Source organism: Pseudophryne corroboree, chromosome 9 (assembly GCF_028390025.1).
Source record: "Pseudophryne corroboree isolate aPseCor3 chromosome 9, aPseCor3.hap2, whole genome shotgun sequence".
Classification (NCBI taxonomy): domain Eukaryota; kingdom Metazoa; phylum Chordata; class Amphibia; order Anura; family Myobatrachidae; genus Pseudophryne; species Pseudophryne corroboree.
Genome location: NC_086452.1, coordinates 268,518,180 through 268,541,575, shown reverse-complemented (window position 1 = coordinate 268,541,575; position 23,396 = coordinate 268,518,180). Strand labels below are relative to the sequence as shown.

The 23,396-nt window shown below is 44.1% G+C and overlaps 1 protein-coding gene across 2 annotated transcripts in view; it reads right to left on the bottom strand.

Moving 5' to 3' along the window:
- The window catches only part of SCYL3 (SCY1 like pseudokinase 3), a 377,023-nt gene that overhangs the window by 177,033 nt on the left and 176,594 nt on the right, over positions 1-23,396 (bottom strand). For both annotated transcript variants that reach the window (XM_063940292.1, XM_063940291.1), the window contains exons 3-4: positions 13,465-13,578; positions 4,327-4,429 (exon numbers count right to left, since the gene is read on the bottom strand). In XM_063940292.1, coding sequence (XP_063796362.1) covers positions 4,327-4,429; positions 13,465-13,578 — 217 coding nt within the window. The remainder of the gene's footprint in view (positions 1-4,326; positions 4,430-13,464; positions 13,579-23,396) is intronic.

The window sequence follows — 23,396 nt, the reverse complement described above, 5'->3', positions numbered from 1 at the left end:
CAGACGGTAAATCCATTCTGTCTCACGTTGCAGTAATAATCGATTGCGATCGCCACCCCTTAGAGGCTTCTTAACAAAATCGATCATCCTATATTTAATACTAGCAACACTGTGGTTAAATTCGGCAAAGTGCCGAGCTACCGGTTGGTCAGATTTGCTCTTACTGACCAAAGCCGCTCTAATGGCCGATCGGTGTGCCGACATGCGATCTTTAAATCTGCCCTGGGTCTTACCTATATAGGAAAGACCACAGGGGCAGATAATCTGATACACCACATAGGTTGAATTGCAGGTTAGATGGTGTCTAATACGATACTCTTTTCCTGTATGAGGGTGACAAAAGGTGTCACCAGGAATAAGATAACCACAGGTGGTACAACCACATTTAAAACAGCCTAAGCTTTTATTAGACAAAAAATGTGATGGTTTATCCTTATTAGTAGCACTAATGTCGGCATGCACCAACAGATCTCTTAAATTACGACCTCTTGTAAAACATAGCATGGGATTCATATTCTGAAAGGGCAATTGCCGGTCCGTTTTAATAACATGCCAATGCTTTTTAACTACCGCATTGACATTTCTAGATTGAGTATTGAATCGATTAATTACCGGGAATCGTGTCTTCTCATTGTTTTTTGTCTCCGATTTTTCTAATAATAGCATTCTATCCATTGTCATTACTCGGTCCCTAGTTTTCATCAAATCTTGTCTATGATAACCTCTTATGACAAGTTTCTCAATTAAAGACTCCATCTGTGCTCTAGCTAAGTCGCTGTCAGAATTGATTCTCCAAATTCTCAGCATCTGTGAATAAGGTAGTGATTTCTTTAAACTAGGTGGATGACAACTAGTGTATTGAAGGAGTGTGTTACGATCAGTTAATTTTGTATGTACTGATGTCACAAATTTTTGAGCCTCAATCTTAATATCCACATCAAGAAAATCAATTTTTTCTTGGCTCATTCTGATGGTAAATTTAATGGGACAATGACTGTTATTATTAATTTCTATTAATTCCATAAAAGATGTCTCAGTACCACTCCACACAATAAATAAATCATCTATAAAACGTTTGTATAATACAATATTAGATGAAATATCTGGATTAGAAAAAAAGATTTTCTGTTCTATGTTAAACATAAAAATATTGGCTATCATCGGAGCAACAGCAGAACCCATTGAGCAACCGCTCAATTGAATGTAATACTTATTATCAAATAAAAAATATTTTTTTTTCAAAACAAATTCCAATAAACGAATACAAAATTCCACAAAACCCTCAGCATATACACCACTGGTAACCAAAAACTCCTTAACCATCTGTAAGCATGCCTCCTGTGGTATCACTGTGTATAAGCTTACAACATCTGCACAGATCATCCATGCCCCTTCAGGAATCTCCCGCAGAGTAATAAGTTCATTCAAGAACATGGTTGTGTCCAGCAAAAAGTTCTTTTTTGATAATAAGTATTACATCTAATATTGTATTATACAAACGTTTTATAGATGATTTATTTATTGTGTGGAGTGGTACTGAGACATCTTATGGAATTAATAGAAATTAATAATAACAGTCATTGTCCCATTAAATTTACCATCAGAATGAGCCAAGAAAAAATTGATTTTCTTGATGTGGATATTAAGATTGAGGCTCAAAAATTTGTGACATCAGTACATACAAAATTAACTGATCGTAACACACTCCTTCAATACACTAGTTGTCATCCACCTAGTTTAAAGAAATCACTACCTTATTCACAGATGCTGAGAATTTGGAGAATCAATTCTGACAGCGACTTAGCTAGAGCACAGATGGAGTCTTTAATTGAGAAACTTGTCATAAGAGGTTATCATAGACAAGATTTGATGAAAACTAGGGACCGAGTAATGACAATGGATAGAATGCTATTATTAGAAAAATCGGAGACAAAAAACAATGAGAAGACACGATTCCCGGTAATTAATCGATTCAATACTCAATCTAGAAATGTCAATGCGGTAGTTAAAAAGCATTGGCATGTTATTAAAACGGACCGGCAATTGCCCTTTCAGAATATGAATCCCATGCCATGTTTTACAAGAGGTCGTAATTTAAGAGATCTGTTGGTGCATGCCGACATTAGTGCTACTAATAAGGATAAACCATCACATTTTTTGTCTAATAAAAGCTTAGGCTGTTTTAAATGTGGTTGTACCACCTGTGGTTATCTTATTCCTGGTGACACCTTTTGTCACCCTCATACAGGAAAAGAGTATCGTATTAGACACCATCTAACCTGCAATTCAACCTATGTGGTGTATCAGATTATCTGCCCCTGTGGTCTTTCCTATATAGGTAAGACCCAGGGCAGATTTAAAGATCGCATGTCGGCACACCGATCGGCCATTAGAGCGGCTTTGGTCAGTAAGAGCAAATCTGACCAACCGGTAGCTCGGCACTTTGCCGAATTTAACCACAGTGTTGCTAGTATTAAATATAGGATGATCGATTTTGTTAAGAAGCCTCTAAGGGGTGGCGATCGCAATCGATTATTACTGCAACGTGAGACAGAATGGATTTACCGTCTGGGAGTATTGTCACCCAGAGGGTTAAATGAATACCTGAGCTTTAGTTGCTTTTAGAAACTACTCCTTTGAAGTATATGGATACTTTATTCAGAACCGTAGATGTGATGATTTATTGTTTGTTGTCATGGTGATGGGAGTCACTAACGTGATGATGTATTACGTGTTTGACGCTAGGGGGAAGTTCAAACGGACCTCCTGGCGCGAATTCACTTTGGGTGCATGATTATAAAGGTATGTAATGTCATTTATGTGCATTGTATCCTGACGATAGTGCAATAAAGCACTGAAACGTTGTAAGACCTGACTGGTTTATTGCTTAGTCATCAAGCCGAGTGCCACACCATTGCGGGACTATATATATATATATATATATATATATATATATATATATATATATATATATATATATTATTTGCGCCTAAATTTAGTGCCCCCCTCTCTTTTTTACCCTATGGAGTCTGGAAACTGCAGGGGAGAGCCTTGGGAGCGTCCTTCCAGCGGAGCTGTGAGAGGAAATGGCGCCAGTGTGCTGAGGGAGATAGCCCCGCCCCTTTTTCGGCTGACTTCTCCCGCTTTTTTATGGATATTTTGGCAGGGGATTTTACACATATATAGACTTAATGACTATATTATGTGTTATTTTGCGCGCCCCCCCCAGCGCCCTGCACCCATTAGTGACCGGAGTGTGTGGTATGCCTGGGGAGCAATGGCGCACAGCTGCAGTGCTGTGCGCTACCTTGATGAAGACCGGAGTCTTCTGCCGTCGATTTCCAGGAACGTCTTCTTGCTTCTGGCTCTGCAAGGGGGACGGCGGCGCGGCTCCGGGACCGGACGACCGAGGCTGGGCCTGTGTTCGATCCCTCTGGAGCTAATGGTGTCCAGTAGCCTAGAAGCCCAAGCTAGCTGCAAGCAGGTAGGTTCGCTTCTCTCCCCTCAGTCCCTTGTAGCAGTGAGTCTGTTGCCAGCAGATCTCATTGAAAATAAAAAACCTAAAATATACTTTCTTTTCTAGGAGCTCAGGAGAGCCCCTAGTGTGCAACCAGCTAGGCCGGGCACAAAATTCTAACTGATGTCTGGAGGAGGGGCATAGAGGGAGGAGCCAGTGCACACCAGGTAGTCCTATTTCTTTCTTAGTTGTGCCCAGTCTCCTGCGGAGCCCGCTATTCCCCATGGTCCTTACGGAGTCCCCAGCATCCACTAGGACGTCAGAAAAAAAGTAAAGATCCAAAAATACTTTCTAATTTGGAAGTACAGTTGCATTAGGTTTGAATTTCATTTTTGAAGGCCCGTTAAACGACAAGTCTTTAAAGATGAATTTTTGACATTTCAAACTTGTTATCAATGCATTTTAGAATTCTCATCAGCGTATTGTAAACTTACTAACTAGGACCATAATTCTTCTGCCATTTACTAGAAATTAGCAACACAGACTTTAGTAACCATGTAAAATTAAATAACTGATTTTAGTTAGTTATCATTAACAGTATCAAATTTCTCAATATTTTGAAAACATACATCAATCTCAAATTTACAGCAATTTAATTTGTCAGCCACAAAATTATAGGATACATTAAATTATAGAAAGACGTATGTATAGAATACAAGCTTTGTATAAATAAGTAAAAGAAGGGTCAATATTCCTGGTAAGATTTGTAACTGAATATACTGTAGGTCAGTGTATCTTTAACACATCAATGAATTGGATAAAGCACAATATTTGAATCAAATAAGTATTACAGTTATATTGTGACCTACTTTGATCTTTCACATGTGCCAGCAGGTTTTCTGCCAAACGTCCAAACAAAAAAGCATCCCGAGCATGGCTCAATGACACTGGCACAACCCCAAACTCTGCAGACTGAGAGATAAAAAAAAAAAAAAAAGGAATACAACAGCTTATTTACTTTGTGTGCCTGTTTTAGTGTGAAGTGTATTTAGCAAAACAAACCCAATACTAAACAACTGATTATTACCTAATTTAAGAGACAAGGATTGGTATTTGTGTTGCACATCACTCTTTATAACAATGCCCGCTGAAGCAAACTTTAGCTACTGTAACGAATACCTCGGGTCGCAGCCGGGAGCCTAACACGGGTGCTACCCGGCTGCGGCCCGTGTTCAACCCCCTTTCCCACTGCGCTCACCAACCCTGCATATTGCCGGGTTGGTGACGCTGCTAGTGACGCAGCAGGAGCGGCGCTGGGAGATCATATGATCTCCCAGCGCCGCCCATCCATACAGTGTAAACGGGAGCCGTGTCGCATCGACACGGCATCCGTTTACACTACAACCCTACACGGATCATTCCCGTGTCCTACCCAGGTAGCTACCCGGGTAGGATTCACTGGTCACTTGATCCGGATTTTTGCGGGGGGACCCTTTTCCACTAGCAAAAAACACAGGTAAATGCGCGCCCCTGTGCATTTACCCGTGTTTTTTGAGCTGGTGGAAAAAGGGTATTACTGAACAGTGTTCAAATATAAAATGTATGGCTCGGTACACACCTGACAAACAAGTTTGTGGACCCACTGTTGCGCTGACTGAGCAGCTGATCAAGGTAAAAGTATACAACACTACCGTGTTGGTCAAGATACCCATCTGGGTAGGCATTTGAATTTGCCCACCCAACTGTGACATCAGCCCCCTGTATGAAGTGTATGGCTGAACTGCCCATACACACAGCCAGATGGCCTGATATATCTGCAGATATATCGCCCACCAGCTGTGCTGCACGTGTCTGTGAAACACGTTGTTAAAACACATACTGGGGGTACACTTGAACGGACGCTATATTGGCTAGTGTTTACCCAGCTTAAGAATGTATGATCCCTTTGCTCTAGGTATCTGTCTTGTATAAAGTTAATACACGAACAACTGAAAAGGCAATAGCAATTTATTCACCACACAAAAATGAAACGCAAATTAAAAACAAGCCCTGATTAAAAGAAGGATTGTGTGCATATAGTAGTAACATTAATAAAAATAGGATTTTGGTTACCTACCGTTAAATCCTTCTCGTAGTCCGTAGAGCAGGCATGTCCAAACTGCGGCCCTCCAGCTGTTGTGAAACTACATATCCCAGCATGCCCTGACAGTTTTGCTGTCAGAGAATGCTAAAGCTGTGTCAGGGCATGCTGGGATGTGTAGTTTCTCAACAGCTGGAGGGCCGCAGTTTGGACATGCCTGCCGTAGAGGATGCTGGGGTCCATATTAATACCATGGGGTATAGACGGGCCCACCAGGAGCCATTGGCACTTTAAGAGTTTGAGAGTGTGGGCTGGCTCCTCCCTCTATGCCCCCCCTACCAGACACAGTCTAGAAACTGTGCCCGAGGAGACGGACATCTTCGAGAGAAGGATTATACACACATAGTGGCGAGATTCATACTAGCTCACACATACAAGGCACGTCAAGCCAACGTAGCCTGAACACTCAGCAACCGCTGAAACATTACTTACCAAGTAACAATGCAAAACTCAACTAAAACAAAGTTGTACTGAACCAAATAAAATTTGCAGGAAAACGAAGCGCTTGGCAGGCGCTCAGCATCCTCTACGGACTACGAGAAAAGGATTTACCGGTAGGTAACCAAAATCCTATTTTCTCTTACGTCCTAGAGGATGCTGGGGTCCACATTAGTACCATGGGGATGTACCAAAGCTCCCAGAACGGGAGGGAAGGCGCGGAGGCTCCTGCAGAACTGATTGACTGAACTTCAGATCATCAGAGGCCAAAGTATCGAACTTGTAAAACTTTGCAAACGTGTTCGACCCAGACCAAGTTGCAGCTCGGCAAAGTTGCACTGCCGAGACACCCCGGGCAGCCGCCCAGGAAGACCCCACCTTACAAGTAAAGTGGGTCTTAACAGATCTGGAACACGGCAGACCTGCCGTAGAATAAGCGTGCTGGATAGTGAACTTAATCCAGCGAGAAATAGTCTGCTTAGAAGCAGGACAAGCAATTTTCTTGGGATCATATAGGACAAACAGAGTCCCACATATATCTTCAGAGCCCTTACAACATCCAAGGACTTTGATGTAATTGGGGAGTCAGTAGCTACTGGCCCTACAATAGGTTGGTTGATATGAAATGCCGACACAGCCTTTGGAAGAAACTGCTGAGGCATCCGGAGCTCAGTCCTCTCTTCGTGGAAGATCAAGTAACGGCTTTTACAGGAAAAAGTCCCCAATTCGGACACGCGTCTAGCACAAGCTAAGGCCAACAACGTGACCGTCTTCCATGTAAGAAATTTGACATCAACCTCCTGTAGAAGCTCAAACCAATCCGACTAGGCGGTATAAAGGGAGGTTGGATGTGCAGAACTCCCTTCAAAAAAGTCTGGACCTCAGGGAGGGCAGCCAATTGTTTCTGAAAGAAAATGGACAGGGCCGAAATCTGGACCTTCACAGATCCTAACCTCAGGCCCATAGCCACACCTGCTTGCAGGAAGAGGAGAAAACGTCCGAGTTGAAACTCCACCGTAGGAAACTTCACAACAAGAAACGTATTTCTTCCAAATACGATGGTAATGTTTACACGTTACTCCTTTCCTAGCATGTATGAGGGTAGGAATGACCTTCTACGGAATGCCCTTCCGAGCAAGTATCAGGCGCTCAAATTCCATGCCGTCAAACGTAGCCGCGGTAAGTCTTGATAGGCGAACAGTCCTCCCGAAGAGGAAGAGGCCTCGGCTCTTCTTGCAGTAGATTCAGAAGGTCCATGTACCAAGCCCTTCTTGGCCAGCTGGGGCAATGAGGATCGCTTGAACCCTTGTTCTCCTTATGAGCTTTAGGATTCTTGGGATGAGTGGGAGTGGAGGAAACACGTACATTGACTGGAACACCCATGGAGATACCAGGGTGTCCACTGCCACTGCCTGTGGGTCCCTCGACCTAGAACAATAACGCCGAAGCTTCTTGTTGAGACGAGAGGCCATCATGTCTATTTGGGGTAATCCCCAAAGGTCTCTTATTTCCTTGAACACCTCCGGATGGAGACCCCACTCCCCTGGATGAAGATCATGTTTGCTGAGGAAGTCTGCTTCCCAGTTGTCTACTCCCGGAATGAAGATGGCGGACAGCGCCAACGCGTGTTTTTCTGTCCAGAGGAGTATTCTTGTCACCTCTGACATTGCCACTCTGCTCTTCATTCCGCCCTGTCGGTTTATGTAAGCCACTGTTACATTGTCCGACTGCACTTGAATGGCCCGATTTCTTAGAAGGGGGGCCGCCTGAAGAAGACCATTATAGACGGCTTAGTTCCAGGATGATGATAGGCAGGCCGGTTTCCAGGCTTGACCACCGTCCCTGGAAAGTTACCCCTTGAGTGACTGCTCCCCAACCCCGAAGGCTCGCATCCGTGGTTAAAAGGACTTATTCCTGAATCCCGAATTCGTTGCCCTCCAGTAGGTGAGGTAATTGTAGCCACCAGAGGAGTGAAATCCTGGCCTTCGTTGACAGACAAATTCTCTAGTGCATGTGGAGATGAGATCCCGCCCACTCGTCCAGAAGATCCAGTTGGAAGGTCCAAGCGTGGAACCTTCCTTACTGGAGAGCCTCGTAAGAGGCCACCATCTTTCCCAACAGGCGAATGCATTGATGAACCGACACCCGGGCTGGTTTCAGGACATCCCGGACCATAGTTTGTATCACCAACACCTTTTCTTGCGGAAGAAACACCTTCTGCACTTCTGTGTCCAGGATCATTCCCAGAAAGGACAACCTCTGGGTTGGTTCCAAATGTGACTTTGGAAGGTTCAGAATCCAACCATGATTCTTAAGGAGGCGTGTTGTGAGAACAATGGACTGCAGCAGCTTCTCCTTGGACGGTGCCTTAATCAGATCGTCCAGATATGGGATGATGTTCACCCCTTGTTTGCGGAGGAGAACCATCATCTCTGCCATCACCTTGGTAAACACCCTTGGTGCTGTGGAGAGGCCGAATGGCAGGGCCTGGAACTGACAGTCAACAATGCGAAACAGAGATAAGCCTGACACGGCAGCCATATCGGAATGTGGAGGTACACATCCTTGATATACAGGGATACCAGAAATTCCTCCTCTTCCAGATCTGATATCACCGTCCTGAGAGACTCCATCTTGAACTTCTTTAGAAAGGGGTTCAATGATTTTGGTTCAGAATGGACCTGACCGAACCATCCGGTTTCGGTACCACAAAAAGGTTCGAATAGTAACCTGTGGTTTGTAAATGAGGAGGAACTGGCACAATGACCTGTGCCTCCACCAGTTTTTGGACAGCGTCTTGTAGAACAGTGCTGTCTGCCAACAGAGTTGGTAAGCCTGATTTTAAAAAACAATGTGGAGGGAGAATTTGAAATTCCACCCTGTATCCCTGGGATACAATATCTATCAACCAGGGATCCAGGCCGGACGATACCCAGACGTGACTGAAGTGTCTGAGTATCGCTCCCACTGGCCCCACATCCAGGCCACACGGTCCACCGTCATGCGGATGGCTTTGGCGTACTTGAAGCAGGATTTTGTTCCTGCAGCGGCAGGTTTCTTGGACTTAACTCGACCTCCTCTAAAGAAGGCATTGGACGTTCTGGCCTTTCTAGGCTTGTTAGGCTGAAAGGACTTCGTTGCAGATGAAGAGAAGGATTTCTTTGGAGTAGGTGCTGCTGAGGGAAGAAACGGAGACTTACCCGCTGTAGCCGTGGATATCCACACGTCTAGAGTTTCCCCAAAGAGAGCCTGACCTGTATAGGGTAGGGACTCCACACTTTTTCTGGATTCCGCGTCGGCCGACCACTGGCGCAGCCACAGTCCTCGACAAGCTGAAACAGACATGGAAGAGATTCCCGCAGCCATGGAACCCAGGTCTTTCATGGATTCTACCATAAAACCTGCTGAATCATGTATGTTGCGTAAATATAATGCAACATTATCCCTATCCATCGTATCCAAATCCTCAAGCAAGGTAGCCGACCACTTTACTATTGCCTATGCAATCCATGAAGTAGCAATAGTGGGACGTAATATGGCCCCAGAAGCAGTGTACATTGATTTAAGCGCGTTATCAATTTTTCTTACAGCCGGCTCCTTTAAGGCGGTAGATCCTGGAACAGGCAAAACCACCTTCTTTGAGAGTCTGGACACATATGCGTCAACAATCGGTGGGTTTTCCCATTTTTTCCTATCCTCCTCATGGAAAGGAAACGCCACCTGGACCCTTTTAGGGACCTGGAATTTTTTCTCAGAGTTTTCTCATGCTTTCTCAAATATAGCTTTCAATTCTTCAGTGAAAAAGGCCTCCTCAACCTGCTCAGGTGTGGCATCATTAACATTCAACACATCCCTGATAGCCTCTATCAACAATTGCACCCCCCTTGCAAGAGATGCGGACCCCCGCAACACATCCCCATCACCGTCTGTGGTGTCAGAATCTGTATCCGTGTCGTCTTGTGTGACCTGCACAAGCGCACACGCTTATGAGGGTATATAGCAGTGCGTCCTAAGGTACCAGAAACCGACCATACTGCCATAGAGCTCTGTAATACCTGGGTTGCAGATTCATTACTTCCAACCCTGTCAGAAATCTGAGAAATCCAAGATTTGATAGAGGAAAACCACTCACGTTTCCTTGCTGGTATCTGTGCTAAACCAGTGCTATCCTGATTACATGGAATGGGATCATCCTGGGAGGATAAATCCTCTGCAGCATATGACACAGTGTCCCTGGACATAGCTAAAGGAGACCACCAAACACTCTACATACACACACGCACACACAGGTGAGGGCAGACAGACTTTCCCCCCCAAGAATGGCAAGAGAGACACAGAGATTGGAGCCAACCCACACACCGCACTTTTAGCAAAGGGAGACCCCTAGTCAGCGCTGACTGTGCACCTTAATAGGACAGCCTCCCCTCCCTTCTACAACCCCCTGGTACCGTGTACAGATAGCTGGAGTTGCAGTGGAGGGACCTGTTCTTCCTCTCAGCGCTGTGCAGGCAGGAAAATGGCGCGGAAACGCTGCTGGGTCTGCTCTGAGGAGAAGCTCCGCCCCCTTAATGGCGCTGTCTTCCCGCTCTTCATGGATTATACTGGCCTGAGGAATTAGTGCTGGCTGAGATCCGAGGACCCCGACAGGCTTCTGGATCAGTGTGGGGGGTAAGCGCTGGCCCAGTGTGCCCCTCACAGCGGCACACCATGTACCACTCAGCCTTCCCAGGAGTGCAGATCATACTGCGCTCCCTCCTCGCTGCCGCCATCTTCACCCTGGCCCCCCGCTTGCTAGGGGGGTCGGTGTCTCACTCGCCACTTCTTCAGCTCTGTAAGGGGTTGGTGGCATGCTGCTGGGGAGAGCGATCCCCTTTGGCGGGGAGCGATCGGACCCCTCTGGTGTTCAGTGTCCAGTCAGCGGAGACAGTGGCTCAGACCCCGTAGGGCGGACACTGCTCCCCCCTTTAGTCCCTCGCTGCAGGGAGTCTGTTGACAGCAGCCTCCCTGTAAAATAAAAAACTCTAAGTTTAAACTTTTCTATATAAGCTCTGTAGAGCTCGCCTAGCTGTGACCGGCTCCTCCGGGCACATTTTCTAAACGGAGTCTGGTAGGAGGGGCATAGAGGGAGGAGCCAGCCCACACTTTCAAACTCTTAAACCGTCAATGGCTCCTGGTTGACCCGTCTATACCCCATGGTACTAATGTGGACCCCATCATCCTCTAGGACGTAAGAGAAATAGTCTTTTTTTATTCTGCATAAACATGCTCAGTAGGGGTGGTACTACCTTCATTGCAAATCATGCACCTGGACAATGCCCTTTATGAGGCATATCAGTGAAGGAAGTGCATTTGCAGCTGAGTTTGTGACACCAATTTCAGCCACATAACTGCACGTGAAAGGCAGAGTGGTCAGCTTGCTGTTGAGAAGTTAACCAATTAGAAAAAACATACAGATGTGTCTTCATACATCTAACCTCAATACGCCACGCAGCGTGAGATGCCTGGTGCGAGTGAACGGCCAGGTTCCAATGCCATCTGGCATCTTAATTTGCAGAAAATGTGTATTCATTGCAAAGCGTCTAGGACACACCAAGAGACTCTGCCGATTAATTTAATATGCAACACTTGTATATTGTGTGTGACCAAGTCTGTATACCGAGCACAATGGAACTTGTATTGGAAAAAAGCTGCAACTGCTAAATCCTAGCACTTCGTATACAGAGTCAGAGACTCAATCACAAACAGATATACCGTGTTGCATATCGAATTAATCAGCACAGTCTCCTGGTGTGTCCTAGACCAAATGTGTTGCCACTAAGTTGAATGTTCCGCAAAAAAGATGCCGATGCTAGCAGACTCTCACGGAATCTGGCTCGGTAAGAGGGGCTGTTTGGATCGACTACAATGACGAGGACACATCTGTATACAGCGATTAGACAATATGCAAATTGCACAACATGCAATGTATTGCTATTTGCTGCTGGAGCTCACTGGAGGAGAGGCTATTCAATAACTGCATTTCTGATTATTAGAGAGTAGTATTTTGGACTCTTAACATAGCATCTTTCATCTTTGTTGTCCCCACTTAACTTTCATCACGGTCATCTGTCTCTCATTTCTGTCCTCACCTTACAGTCTTTCATCTCTATTCGCCTCTCCTTCCAGTCTTCCCATCTCTCAGCAGTCTCCTTCACCTCCCTAGACTCTCATCCTCTGCCACTCTCCCACCTTGTCTCATCTCTGTTCCTCTCAAAACTGATCTTTTAAAGATATTGTGGAGCAACGTAATAGGTTCAGAGTTTGCCAATTTCTTTCCCACAGCAGACTCTCCGTGGGAAGGGCAAGTATTACACTGCCCACATTTTTGGTTTAAAAATAGATGGCACTTGTAGCTATCTGTTTTGCAGAGAGTGATCATTATATACTGATATATCCTCATACAGCTAGCCTCAATACACAGTACATCACAAGATTCCTAGCACGGATGAACAGTAAGGTCCTGTGCAACTCTGCTAGCATCGAACATCTTTTATTTATTTTTGCCAAAAATGCGATGTGACTAGGATGCACCAAGACATGTGACACTTGAATAGCTGTGTGTGATGGAGTCTGTATATGAAGCACACGGGAACTTGGCAAAGAAAATAAAGCCACAGCATCATAGCACTTCCAATACCGATTCACAGACTTCACACAGTTATACAAGTGTTGCTTATCAATCAGCACAGTCTCCTTAGGTGTTCAAGTCGTGCCCTAGTCGTATTTGACTTAGAAGCATTTTCAGCAAAAAATGACAGCCAACGCTAGCAGTGTCTCACGGGACCTGGCAAGCCGAGAGGCGGTGCTTGGCGTGACTGCAGCAATGCATCTGTATTTAAACAAGTACACTGTAAAAAAAAAAATCCCAAAATGTTAGATTCTCAAATAAAGGCAGGATATTATAAGATTCATGCACTTAAGTAAGCCATAAAGTCTTATGGGACATTTGTAACTGAACGCCTTCAACAGCAGAAATTATCTTGAGAAATGGTATGTCATTAATAAGTCCCCTGCGGGATCCATTATAAAATGTACAAACAAAGAGGAGTGAATGCACAGAGTAATAATGTAGTGAATGAGAACGATAAACAGGATGGGATTTCAGAACTTTGATTGTCATGGTTCTACCTTATATTCTTTCAAAATTCTTCAGGTACCACTGCCTGGAGAACATAAATTTAAGGGAAAAAAAGAGGAGCGGTGGGTGATGCATTTCTGTAACAGATGGTATTACATGGGAGATCTGCTCATCAGGAGGGAGGAGGTTTCTTATAGAAGTATTCAATTAAATAAACAATTTCAAATTAATCTAAGAACGTAGGAGAAGAAAATAATATTTGTCAGTGAAATAAATGCTGTCTGTGTTTTGTATTAAGCAACGGTACATTACCTCGGGAACCACCTCTGTCAGTTTGCAGACCATTTCCATTCCACCCAGCTTCCAGTGTCCATCTTCACTTACAAACACGGATGACAGGCAAACGTTGTTATGGGAAACCTTTCCCTGAATACAAAATACAAATGAACATATCAACATAAAGGCACTGCTCCATTACGGAAACCAAATCACAAAATAAAATCTAAACCACAAAATCTGCATCTGAAATGCCACAATAGTCTTTTTCAGGAAAACACTGTAGCATAGCAGTTTGTATGCAAACTCAGTCGCAGTCACACACAGAATATAGGTATGCTGCATATCATTTTAATCAGCAGGATCGGATTGTGCATTTTCGTAGAAATAATAACTAAAAAAAAAAAAAAAGATGCCCTGCACTACTGAATCACACAGCACTCACACGTTATATATAACGCAACTTATAGTGCACAGTAAAGATGAAAGTGGATATATCTGTATATAAAAAAAAAGTAATCTAAGAAAAAGATATTGCCTCATTAAGAATCTGTGACAAGAGAAGATCTAATAGGTCATACTGTAAACCATGATTTGCATTTATACACGCTTGAATGACACAGGCAAGGAAGAAGGGCTAGGGGTGTGAACTGCTTTAGCTGAAAAATGTCCTGCTGTATGCATAAGCAACTTCATACATTATTTTTTTCTCTTTTTTATTTGAAATAAACTAATGTTGCACTTTATACATCAAACAGTTACATTGTTTTGTTAATTTATTAAAAATCCTATTTTGTCATATTAAACAATTTAGTTCTGTCTATGTCTTATCGAAAAGGAGATTTATGGTAGACTTACCATAGTTAAATCTCTTTCTGTGAGGGACACTGGATTCCACAGGGAATACATCGGGGTGTAGAGATAGATCTTGATCCAGAGGCTCCAACAGGCTAAAGCTTTAGACTGTCCCAGGATGCATTGCGGGCCTCCTCTATATAACCCCGCCTCCAGCCACGGTGAGCACAGTTTTAGTTAACCAGCCCAATGCAGAAGCAGGTAAAAGAAGGCAGATGTTAGTCACATAGAACCACGTTCTCAAAACAGGAGAAGGGACCAGCGGCTAATGCCATACAAACCCAAAGAAGCTAAGTGCGTCAGGGTGGGCACCCTGTGGAACCCAGTGTACCTCGCAGAAATTTAAGAGATTTAACTAACTCCTCTTCTGCAGCGGGATACACTGTGTTCCATGGGGAATACATCGGGGATCTCCTAAAGCAGTTCCTCAAGGGAGGGGACGCACCTTAGCGGGTATGAAAACCCGGCGTCCAAAGGAAACATCCTGGGAGGGAGAAGTATCAAAGGCATATAACCTAATGAACGTGGTCACTGAGGACCATGTAGTCGCCTTGCACAATTGTTCTGTGGTAGCACCACGGCGGGCTGCCGAAGAAGGTCCAACAGACCGAGTAGAATGGGCCTTAATTGCAGCAGGAGCCAAGAGCCCAGCCTTCGCATAAGCTTGTGCAATCACCATTCTAATCCATCTGGACAAAGTCTGCTTATTCGCAGGCCAGCCACGTTTGTGGAAACCAGAAAGTACAAAAAGGGTATCTGACTTCTTGACAGAGGCAGTCCACTCCACATAAACACGGAAAGCCCTTACCACATCCAAAGACCGCTCTTTGGAAGATAAGTCAGAAGAGATGAAGGCCGGAACCACAATCTCTTGGTTAAGGTGAAAAGATGACACCACCTTAGGCAAATAACCAGGACGAGTTTGGAGAACTGCGCAGTCACGATGAAATATCAAAAAGGGTGGACGACAGTACAAAGCGCCTAAGTCCACTACCCTTCTGGCAGAGGCAATAGCAAATAGAAAAGGACCTTGGCTGTAAGCCATTTAAGGTCCACTGACTCAAGATGTTCAAATGGAGACTATAGCAGGGCATTCAGGACAACAGACAAATCCCATGGAGCCACAGGAGGGACATAGGGAGGCTGAATCCAGAGTATGCCATGAGTATGAAGTTTTCTCAAACCACACCGACAAGGCCGATATGTGAGCATTGAGGGAGGCCAGACGAAGTCCTAAATCCAGCCCTTGTTGCAAAAAAGCCAGAAGTCTGGAAGTACTAAACTTGTAAGCATTGTAATTCTTAGCAGCACACCAGGTGAAGAATTCCAGACCCGATAATAAATCCATGCAGAAGCTGGTTTGCTGGCCTTTAGCATAGTTTGAATAACCGCCTCGGAGAATCCTTTGGCCCTCAGGAGTGAAGCTTCAAGAGCCACGCCGTCAAAGCCAGTCTGGCCAGGTCCAGGTAGACAAAACTGCCATGGAAGAGGAGGTCTGGGCGTTGAGGAAGTAGAAGAGGACGCTCTATCGATGGACCCTGTAGGTCTGAGAACCAATGCCGTCCGGGCCACGCTGGAGCGACTAGAAGTAGTATTTCTCCTTCTTGCTTGAACTTCTGTAGTACCCTGGGCAGAAGTGACACTGGCGGGAACACATAGGCCCTAATTCTGAGTTGATCGCAGCAGCAAATTTGTTGGCAGTTGGGCAAAACTATGGCCCTCATTCCGAGTTGTTCGCTCGTTATTTTTCATCGCATCACAGCGATTTTCCGCAAACTGCGCATGTGCAATGTTCGCACTGCGGCTGCGCCAAGTAAATTTGCTAAGAAGTTTGGTATTTTACTCACGGCATTACAAGGTTTTTTTCTTCGTTCTGGTGATCGGAGTGTGATTGACAGGAAGTGGGTGATTCTGGGCGGAAAATGGCCGTTTTATGGGAGTGTGTGAAAAAATGCTGCCGTTTCTGGGAAAAAAGCAGGAGTGGCTGGAGAAACGGGGGAGTGTCTGGGCGAACGCTGGGTGTGTTTGTGACGTCAAACCAGGAACGAAACTGACTGAACTGATCGCAGTGGCAGAGCAAGTGTCGAGCTACTCAGAAACTGCTTAGAAATTTCTATTCGCAATTTTGAGAATCTTTCGTTCGCAATTCTGCTAAGCCAAGATTCACTCCCAGTAGGCGGCGGCTTAGCGTGCGCAATGCTGCTAAAAGCAGCTTGCGAGCGAACAACTCGGAATGAGGGCCTATGTGCACTGCAGGGGAGACAGATATAACATGTGCAGAGAGAGTTAGATTTGGGTGGGGTGTGTTCAAACTGAAATCTAAATTGCAGTGTAAAAAAAAAAAGCAGCCAGCATTTACCCTGCACAGAAACAAAATAACCCACCCAAATCTAACTCTCTGCAAATGTTATATCTATCACACCTGCAGTGCACATGGTTTTGCCCAATTGCTAACAAACGTGCTGCTGCGATCAACTCAGAATTACCCCCATATAGGGCAGCCGAAAGTCCATGAAATTGCCAGTGCGTCCACGAACGCTGCTCGAGGATCCCTTGTTTTTGATCCAAAGACCGGAACTTTGTGATTGTGTCATGATGCCATCAGGTCTACATCTGGTAAACCCTACATGTCCACTAGCTGCTGAAAGACTTCCTGATAAAGACTCCACTCTCCGGCGTGTACGTCCTGACGACTGAGGAAATCCGCTTCCCAGTTGAGGACTCCCGGAATGAACACTGCCGATATTGCTGGCAGATGGCGTTCCGCCCAACTAAGGATTTTTGACACTTCTATCATTGACATGCGGCTTTGATTGCTGCCTTGTTTATGTACGCCACCATGGTGGTGTTGTCTGATTGTACTTGAACAGGCCTATTCTGTATCAGAGGCAGGGAGGAAGTCAAAGCATTGAACACTGGGCCTAACTCAGACCTGATCGCTCGCTAGGGGTTTTTTGCACTGCTGTGAGCAGATAATCGCCGCCCATAGGGGAGTGTATTTTTGCTTTGCAAGTGTGCGTTCGCATGTGCAGCCGAACGGTCCAAAAAGGTTTTGTGCAGTTTCTGAGTTGCCCAGGACTTACTTACACAATACAATTATATAGACACAGGAACGCACCGGACCCACTTTATTTGTGGACTCCCTTGCGTCCGTGTGTAAACATAAATTCAGGCGCAGTCGTATATTCACATGTAGTGTCAGAAATTAGCTATTCACCACCACTTAAAATTTAATTGCAGCTCCCACTCAGTATCCTGAAGTTTATACCAATATAAAACTAAAAAAGAAATCACTTATGTGAGAGAGCGCAAGCAAATTTTAAACAATTTTATTTTGTATTAAAAATATATAAAAATTTTTAATATAACATCATTATATGCATAAATTGCTAAATGCCTTTGAAACGTATAATTGCTATTTCAACACAATAAAACTACCATAGATTAGAACCATGTGTCCATTATTAGTGGATTGATTGACACCACCTGCCACTAGTTTGCAGGGTTATCCACTCCGTTCCTTTTTTGACACTTTGTGGCTAGAATACGGGACATTGAAAGCAGACACCATGAGGCCTAGTACTTGCATCGCCGAGTGCATTGACACTCTTGGGAGAGAGAGGAATTATCTGATCCTGTCCTGAAGTTTCAGGACTTTCTCTGGAGACGGACACAGTCTTTGGCTGTGTGTGTCCAGCAGTGCCCCTAGGTGCAGCATGCTCCGAGCAGGGACTAGCAAGGACTACTTCCAGTTGATGAGCCACCAGGGCGCTTGTAGAAGTTTACAGTCAGTTGTAGATGACTGAGGAGGACATCTTGGGAGTTCGCCAGGACCAGCAAGTCGTCCAGATACGGCAGGATCCTGATTCCCTGATGGCGCAGATGAGCCATAATCACGGCCATAACCTTGCTGAAGATCCGAGGGACCGTGGCCAGTCCAAACGACAGAGTCTGGAACTGATAATGAAGGTTGCCAATAGCAAACCGCAGATATTGCTGATGCGATATGGCAATAGGTATACGCAGATAGGCATCTTGTATATCTAGGGATACCATATAATCTCTGGGTTCTATGGCCAGTACAATGGAGTGCAGCGTTTCGATACGGAACTTGGACACTCTCACAAATTTGTTCAGTGATTTGAGGTTGAGTATAGGCCGGAAAAAAAATAATTTGATTTCAGGACTTAAAATAGGGTTGAGTAGTATCCTCCGCCTCTCTGGGACAGGGGAACAGGCACTACCACTCCTGTATCAAGGAGGGAACACACAACCAGGTGTAGAGCTCGCGCACTCAACGGGTCCAAAGGGACAACCATCGTTCAGAACTGGCGAGGGGGACGTCTCTTGAAAGAGACTGCGTACCCATGAGAGACTACTTCTTGCACCCAGGGGGAGGCCAGCCCCGTCATACAGCAGGCTTGTCTTGTTTGGAAGCAGGCTGACAGGCAGCCCAGGATTGCTTTGCTTTGGGCTTAGTGGTTTTGGGAGCACGAGATTGTCTCGGGTATGCTTGACCTTTTGCTTTCCCTAGAGGTCGAAAGGAACGGAAAGTGGTACTCTGCCTTCTGTGCAGAAGGATTAGTATTTGGGAGAAACGCAGTCTTAGAAGCCACTAAGTCAGTTGCAATCTTATTAAGATCCTCCCCAAATAGGATGTCTCCCTTAAAAGGGAGCACCTCCAAGATCTTTTTGGAGTCCAGGTCCACCTTCCATGACCTCAACAACAGAATTTGGCGAGCCAGGATGGACGTAGTCGACGCCTTGGCCACCATTACATCTGCCTCAGAGGACGCCTCCTGAATGTAGTGGGAGGCTGTGGCAATATGAAACAGATATTATCTGGCAGTGTCAGATATATCCTGAGGCAGCTCTTCCTCTATAGCCTGAACCCACGCTTCAATTCCTCTTGTGGCCTAGGAGGCTGCTATAGTGGGTCTATATACAGCACCTGTAAGGGAGTAAATAGACTTCAGACATCCTTTGACACGCTTATCTGACGGTTCCTTCAGTGAGGTGACAGTGGTGACAGGCAGAGTAGATGACACCAAAGACGGGTGACATGGGAATCCACCAGCAGAGAGAGGATAACGAGCTAGCATATTTTTAGACAGGGAGAATTTCTTTCCTGGAGAAGGCCAGGGTTCCTGATGTATGTCTACCAAATGGTCAGAATGTGGTAAGACTACTTTAGTTACCTTCTGGTTTTCTTGTTTTTTTTAAGTACAGATTATTAAGGTTTCAACACTAAAAGGAAAATACAAGCGTGAGGGTAAAATATAAGAGGTATACATATACAAGGTGTAATAATAGTAATCAGTTGAGTATCAATACAAATTGACCTTGAGTGGAACGACTTTACCAATAAGACCAACAAACTGACAAGACAGACACAATAAAGGGGAAGGTTGAGAGGGGTGAGAGAGTTGAGAAGAGTGAGAGATAGTTAGAGGAGGAGGGGGAAAAGGTCGGATCGAGTACAAGATAAAGCTAAAGATAAAGAGTAGGAAAAAGATAGGAAAGGGCCTAGATTTTAAAAAGGTATAGCATAAAGGGATACTGGCTTATCTCTAGCACATAGAATGCGTGCAGTCCTTACAGTGGGAGGCTACAACAGAGAAGACGGACTAAGTACGATGTAACAAAACACAGTACGCAACCTAGTTAAATTATACAGAGGACGTTATCAGTAACCGAGCTCTTGACCATTGTTGAGAGCCAAAAAATGTTGAAACAGTGGATTTGTAATCATCGTCCAGAGAGTTTATAAAAAAGTCCAATTTTTATGGAAGGTTGAAGTGGGATGAGCATCAGTGAGTAATAGAGTTCGCACATCAAAGTATAGTAGATGTAAAAGACGAGACTTGACTTGGTGTCCTATCTTGCATAGGACACCACAAATAGGTTGAACTCGATGGACAATTGTCTTTTTTCAACCTCAGATACTATGTTACTATGTTACTTGAGTTCATGAATTGTAGGTGCCGTTTTCTTGATCCAATGTATTAATATCAGCTTTTTAGCCAAAGTCAATACTGTCACAACAAATGGGATATAGCAAGAAGTATTAGTACCAAAGGACCAATCCTGAAAGTCCAAAAGTAAACAAGCTTCTGGGGATGGAGACAATGAAACTTGTAATGTGGTATTCAAATAAGCATATTGTTTTCGACCAGAATCTACGTACTTTGGAACATTCCCAAAAACAGTGAAACAGTTTCTCATTAGACATAGAACATTTAACGCAATTTCCAGATTCCTCAGAAAGCATGTATTTTCTCTGAGCCGGAGAAATATATGCTCTATGCAGAAGGTGGAAATGGGTTTCCTGTAAGTAAGTTGATTGTAAATGTTTAGTGTATTTGCAATAGTTTTGAAGTATAGATACCACTGAACCTTTCAGTCTTGGTATATCTTCAGCCCACCTGGCAAAAACTTTTTGGGAGTGTTGAGGAATCTTAACCTGTGATTCTATTAAAAAAGGGTACAAATGCTGTATCCTATACTGCTTAGTGGTTCTAGAATGTAATAACTTAAGTAAAACATGAGAGTCAGTGGTTAATGGGAATACAATCGGGAGAGACTGTATATAGTGCCTGACTTAGAGGTATAAATAGAACAGATTATTTGGTAGAGAGTATTGTTGCTGTAAATCTTTAAAAGAAAGGATATAGCCTCCCGAGTCAAAGACCCTGTTCACAAGAGCAATTCCTTTCTGTCTTCAAACCTGAAAAGAGGGGTTGTGAAGGGAAGGCGAAAAGTTTGGGTTACCTCATAGGGGAAGGTAAGGGGAGAACCTATAATCTCTTTGAAGTTTTTTTTATGTAGGCTCATCCAGGAAATGTACGTGTCATGGAATATCACATGGGAATACAGATTTTTAGGAATGTCACTGAGTTTTAGGTGAAGTAATGCAGAAGGGGAGTAAGGGTCAAATAAGGCTCAATCCAAACGTACATCAGTAAAGGTGGATGTATCTAACAGCTGGCATACCGAAAAAATACAGCCAAGGTATAGGCTTTAAAATCTGGGAGGCCGAGACCCCCCTGAGTTTTAGGTAGCATGAGCTTAGAGAGCGCGATTCTGGGCATTTTGCTTTTCCAGAAAAAAATTTGAAATAGAGGCATTCACCGTAAAGATGTCTCTATTGAGCAGAGCAATTGGGAGCATTTGGATTGCATAGAATAATTTAGGAAAGATGACTGTCTTAACCGCAGCAGTTCTACCCAGCAGGGAGAGAGTTCCATGAGGTCATTAACATAGTCACTTTATTCCCAAGGGGTGAGAAATTTGCCTGGTATAATTTATCTATTGTACTAGTAATATGAACTCCCAGGTATTTTAAGTGGGTGCTATTAATTTTGAAATCAGAAAACACTGGGGAAGAGAGGAGGTCTAGAGGATACATGCCTAAGGGTAGAATTTCTGATTTTTCAACATTTACCTTGTTGCCTGAAATGTGGCCGAAGCTAGTAATTATGGACATGATTGTGGGGATGGAGTTCAAAGAGCAGCATGTCGTCTGCGAATAAAGACACTTTCAACTCATAATCAGAAATATATATACCACGAAAGTCTGATGAAATCCGGAGAATAATAGCCAGGAGCTCAATGGAGATTGCAAAGTGGAGGGGAGACAGGGGGCATCCCTGTCTCGTACCTTTACGCAATGTAAAACGGTCAGAAAATTGACCGTTACACATGATTTGGGAAATCGGGTTTGTGTAAAACATTTTAATATAGGAGAGGAAAGTAGGAGGAAAACCAACACGTTCCATTGTGTGAAATAAGTGGGGCCAGAGAACAAGGTCAAAGCCTTTTCTGCATCCAAAGACATAACCACTCCCAGGGAAGCAATGCCAGAGGAATGTTGGAGGTGTTGGACCGCCGATAAGACTTTTCTGACATTAAGGACCGAATGTCTGCCCGCTATAAATCCAGTTTGATCCGGATGAATGATCAGTGGTAAAACTTTGTCTATCCGCTAGGATTTTAGCTAGTATCTTATAATCTGAATCAAGTAAGGAGATAGGGCTGTATGAATTAGGCTGACTCAAGTCCCTGTTTGGTTTAGGCAAGATATGGATATACGCTGCATTAAAGTATAAATGGAAAGTACCGGAGTGCAGCATGTGGTTAAAAGCAAGAACAAGTGTATCCAAAATGTCAGAATGCATCAGTCTATAAAAACTCCCGCCAAATCCATCCGGACCCGAAGCCTTGGTTGTCTGCAGAGATTTAATAACAGTGGAAACTTCTTCACGCGTGACAGGTAAAACAAGAATAGTTTGCATGTCTTCAGACAGAAGGGGAAAGGAGATATTATGCCAGGGGGGGACATTAGGAGAAGGTGTCTCGTGGAGAGTCGGAATCTCATCAACCGGTGGGGAGTAAAGGGTGGAATAAAAGTCTTTCATAAACTGTGCAATCTGAGATTAGAGGTCGTGTAAGAGCCATCTGGGTACTGTAAGGGATGAACTGCTGCGGAAGATCCTGCACCCTATAAAATATTGGTAAGTAATTTACCAGATTTGTTTCCAAATCTGCGATATTTATAATTAACACTAAAAAAAATATTTATTACCTTGTTTGTTGAGGTATTCATCAAAATGCGTTTTGGCTGTGTCATATTTTAGTTTATTAGCTAAATTAGGGGCTCTACGAAGATCAGCATAAGCGGTCGTCAGAGTCTGTTGGAGGTGGAGGTAAGAAGCAGCATAGGTTTTATTGAGTTTAGCTACATAGGAGATTATATCACCTCTTAGTACTGTTTTGGCTGTTTGCCAAAATAGAGGGGGTCCAAGGTGGCCTGGATTTCATTAATAATATAAAAAAAATTCCAGCTGTCTGACAACATATCTTTAAAGTCTGGGGAGGCTAGGAGGTGAGAAGGGAAATGCCAAGAGATCTGAGTTGACTGCTCCGAAGAGACGTGCAACTCAAATCTCAGTAAGGAATGATCAGATACGGAGATTGGTTCGATATGTACAGAGGATACTCTTATGAACAGGAAAAAACACACTATTCACAGTGGATTCACTCCCTGCAAAAAAATGGAGCGCTGTCTGCACCAATTAAAGGAGACACATGTTAAATATTCAAAACTGGATAAG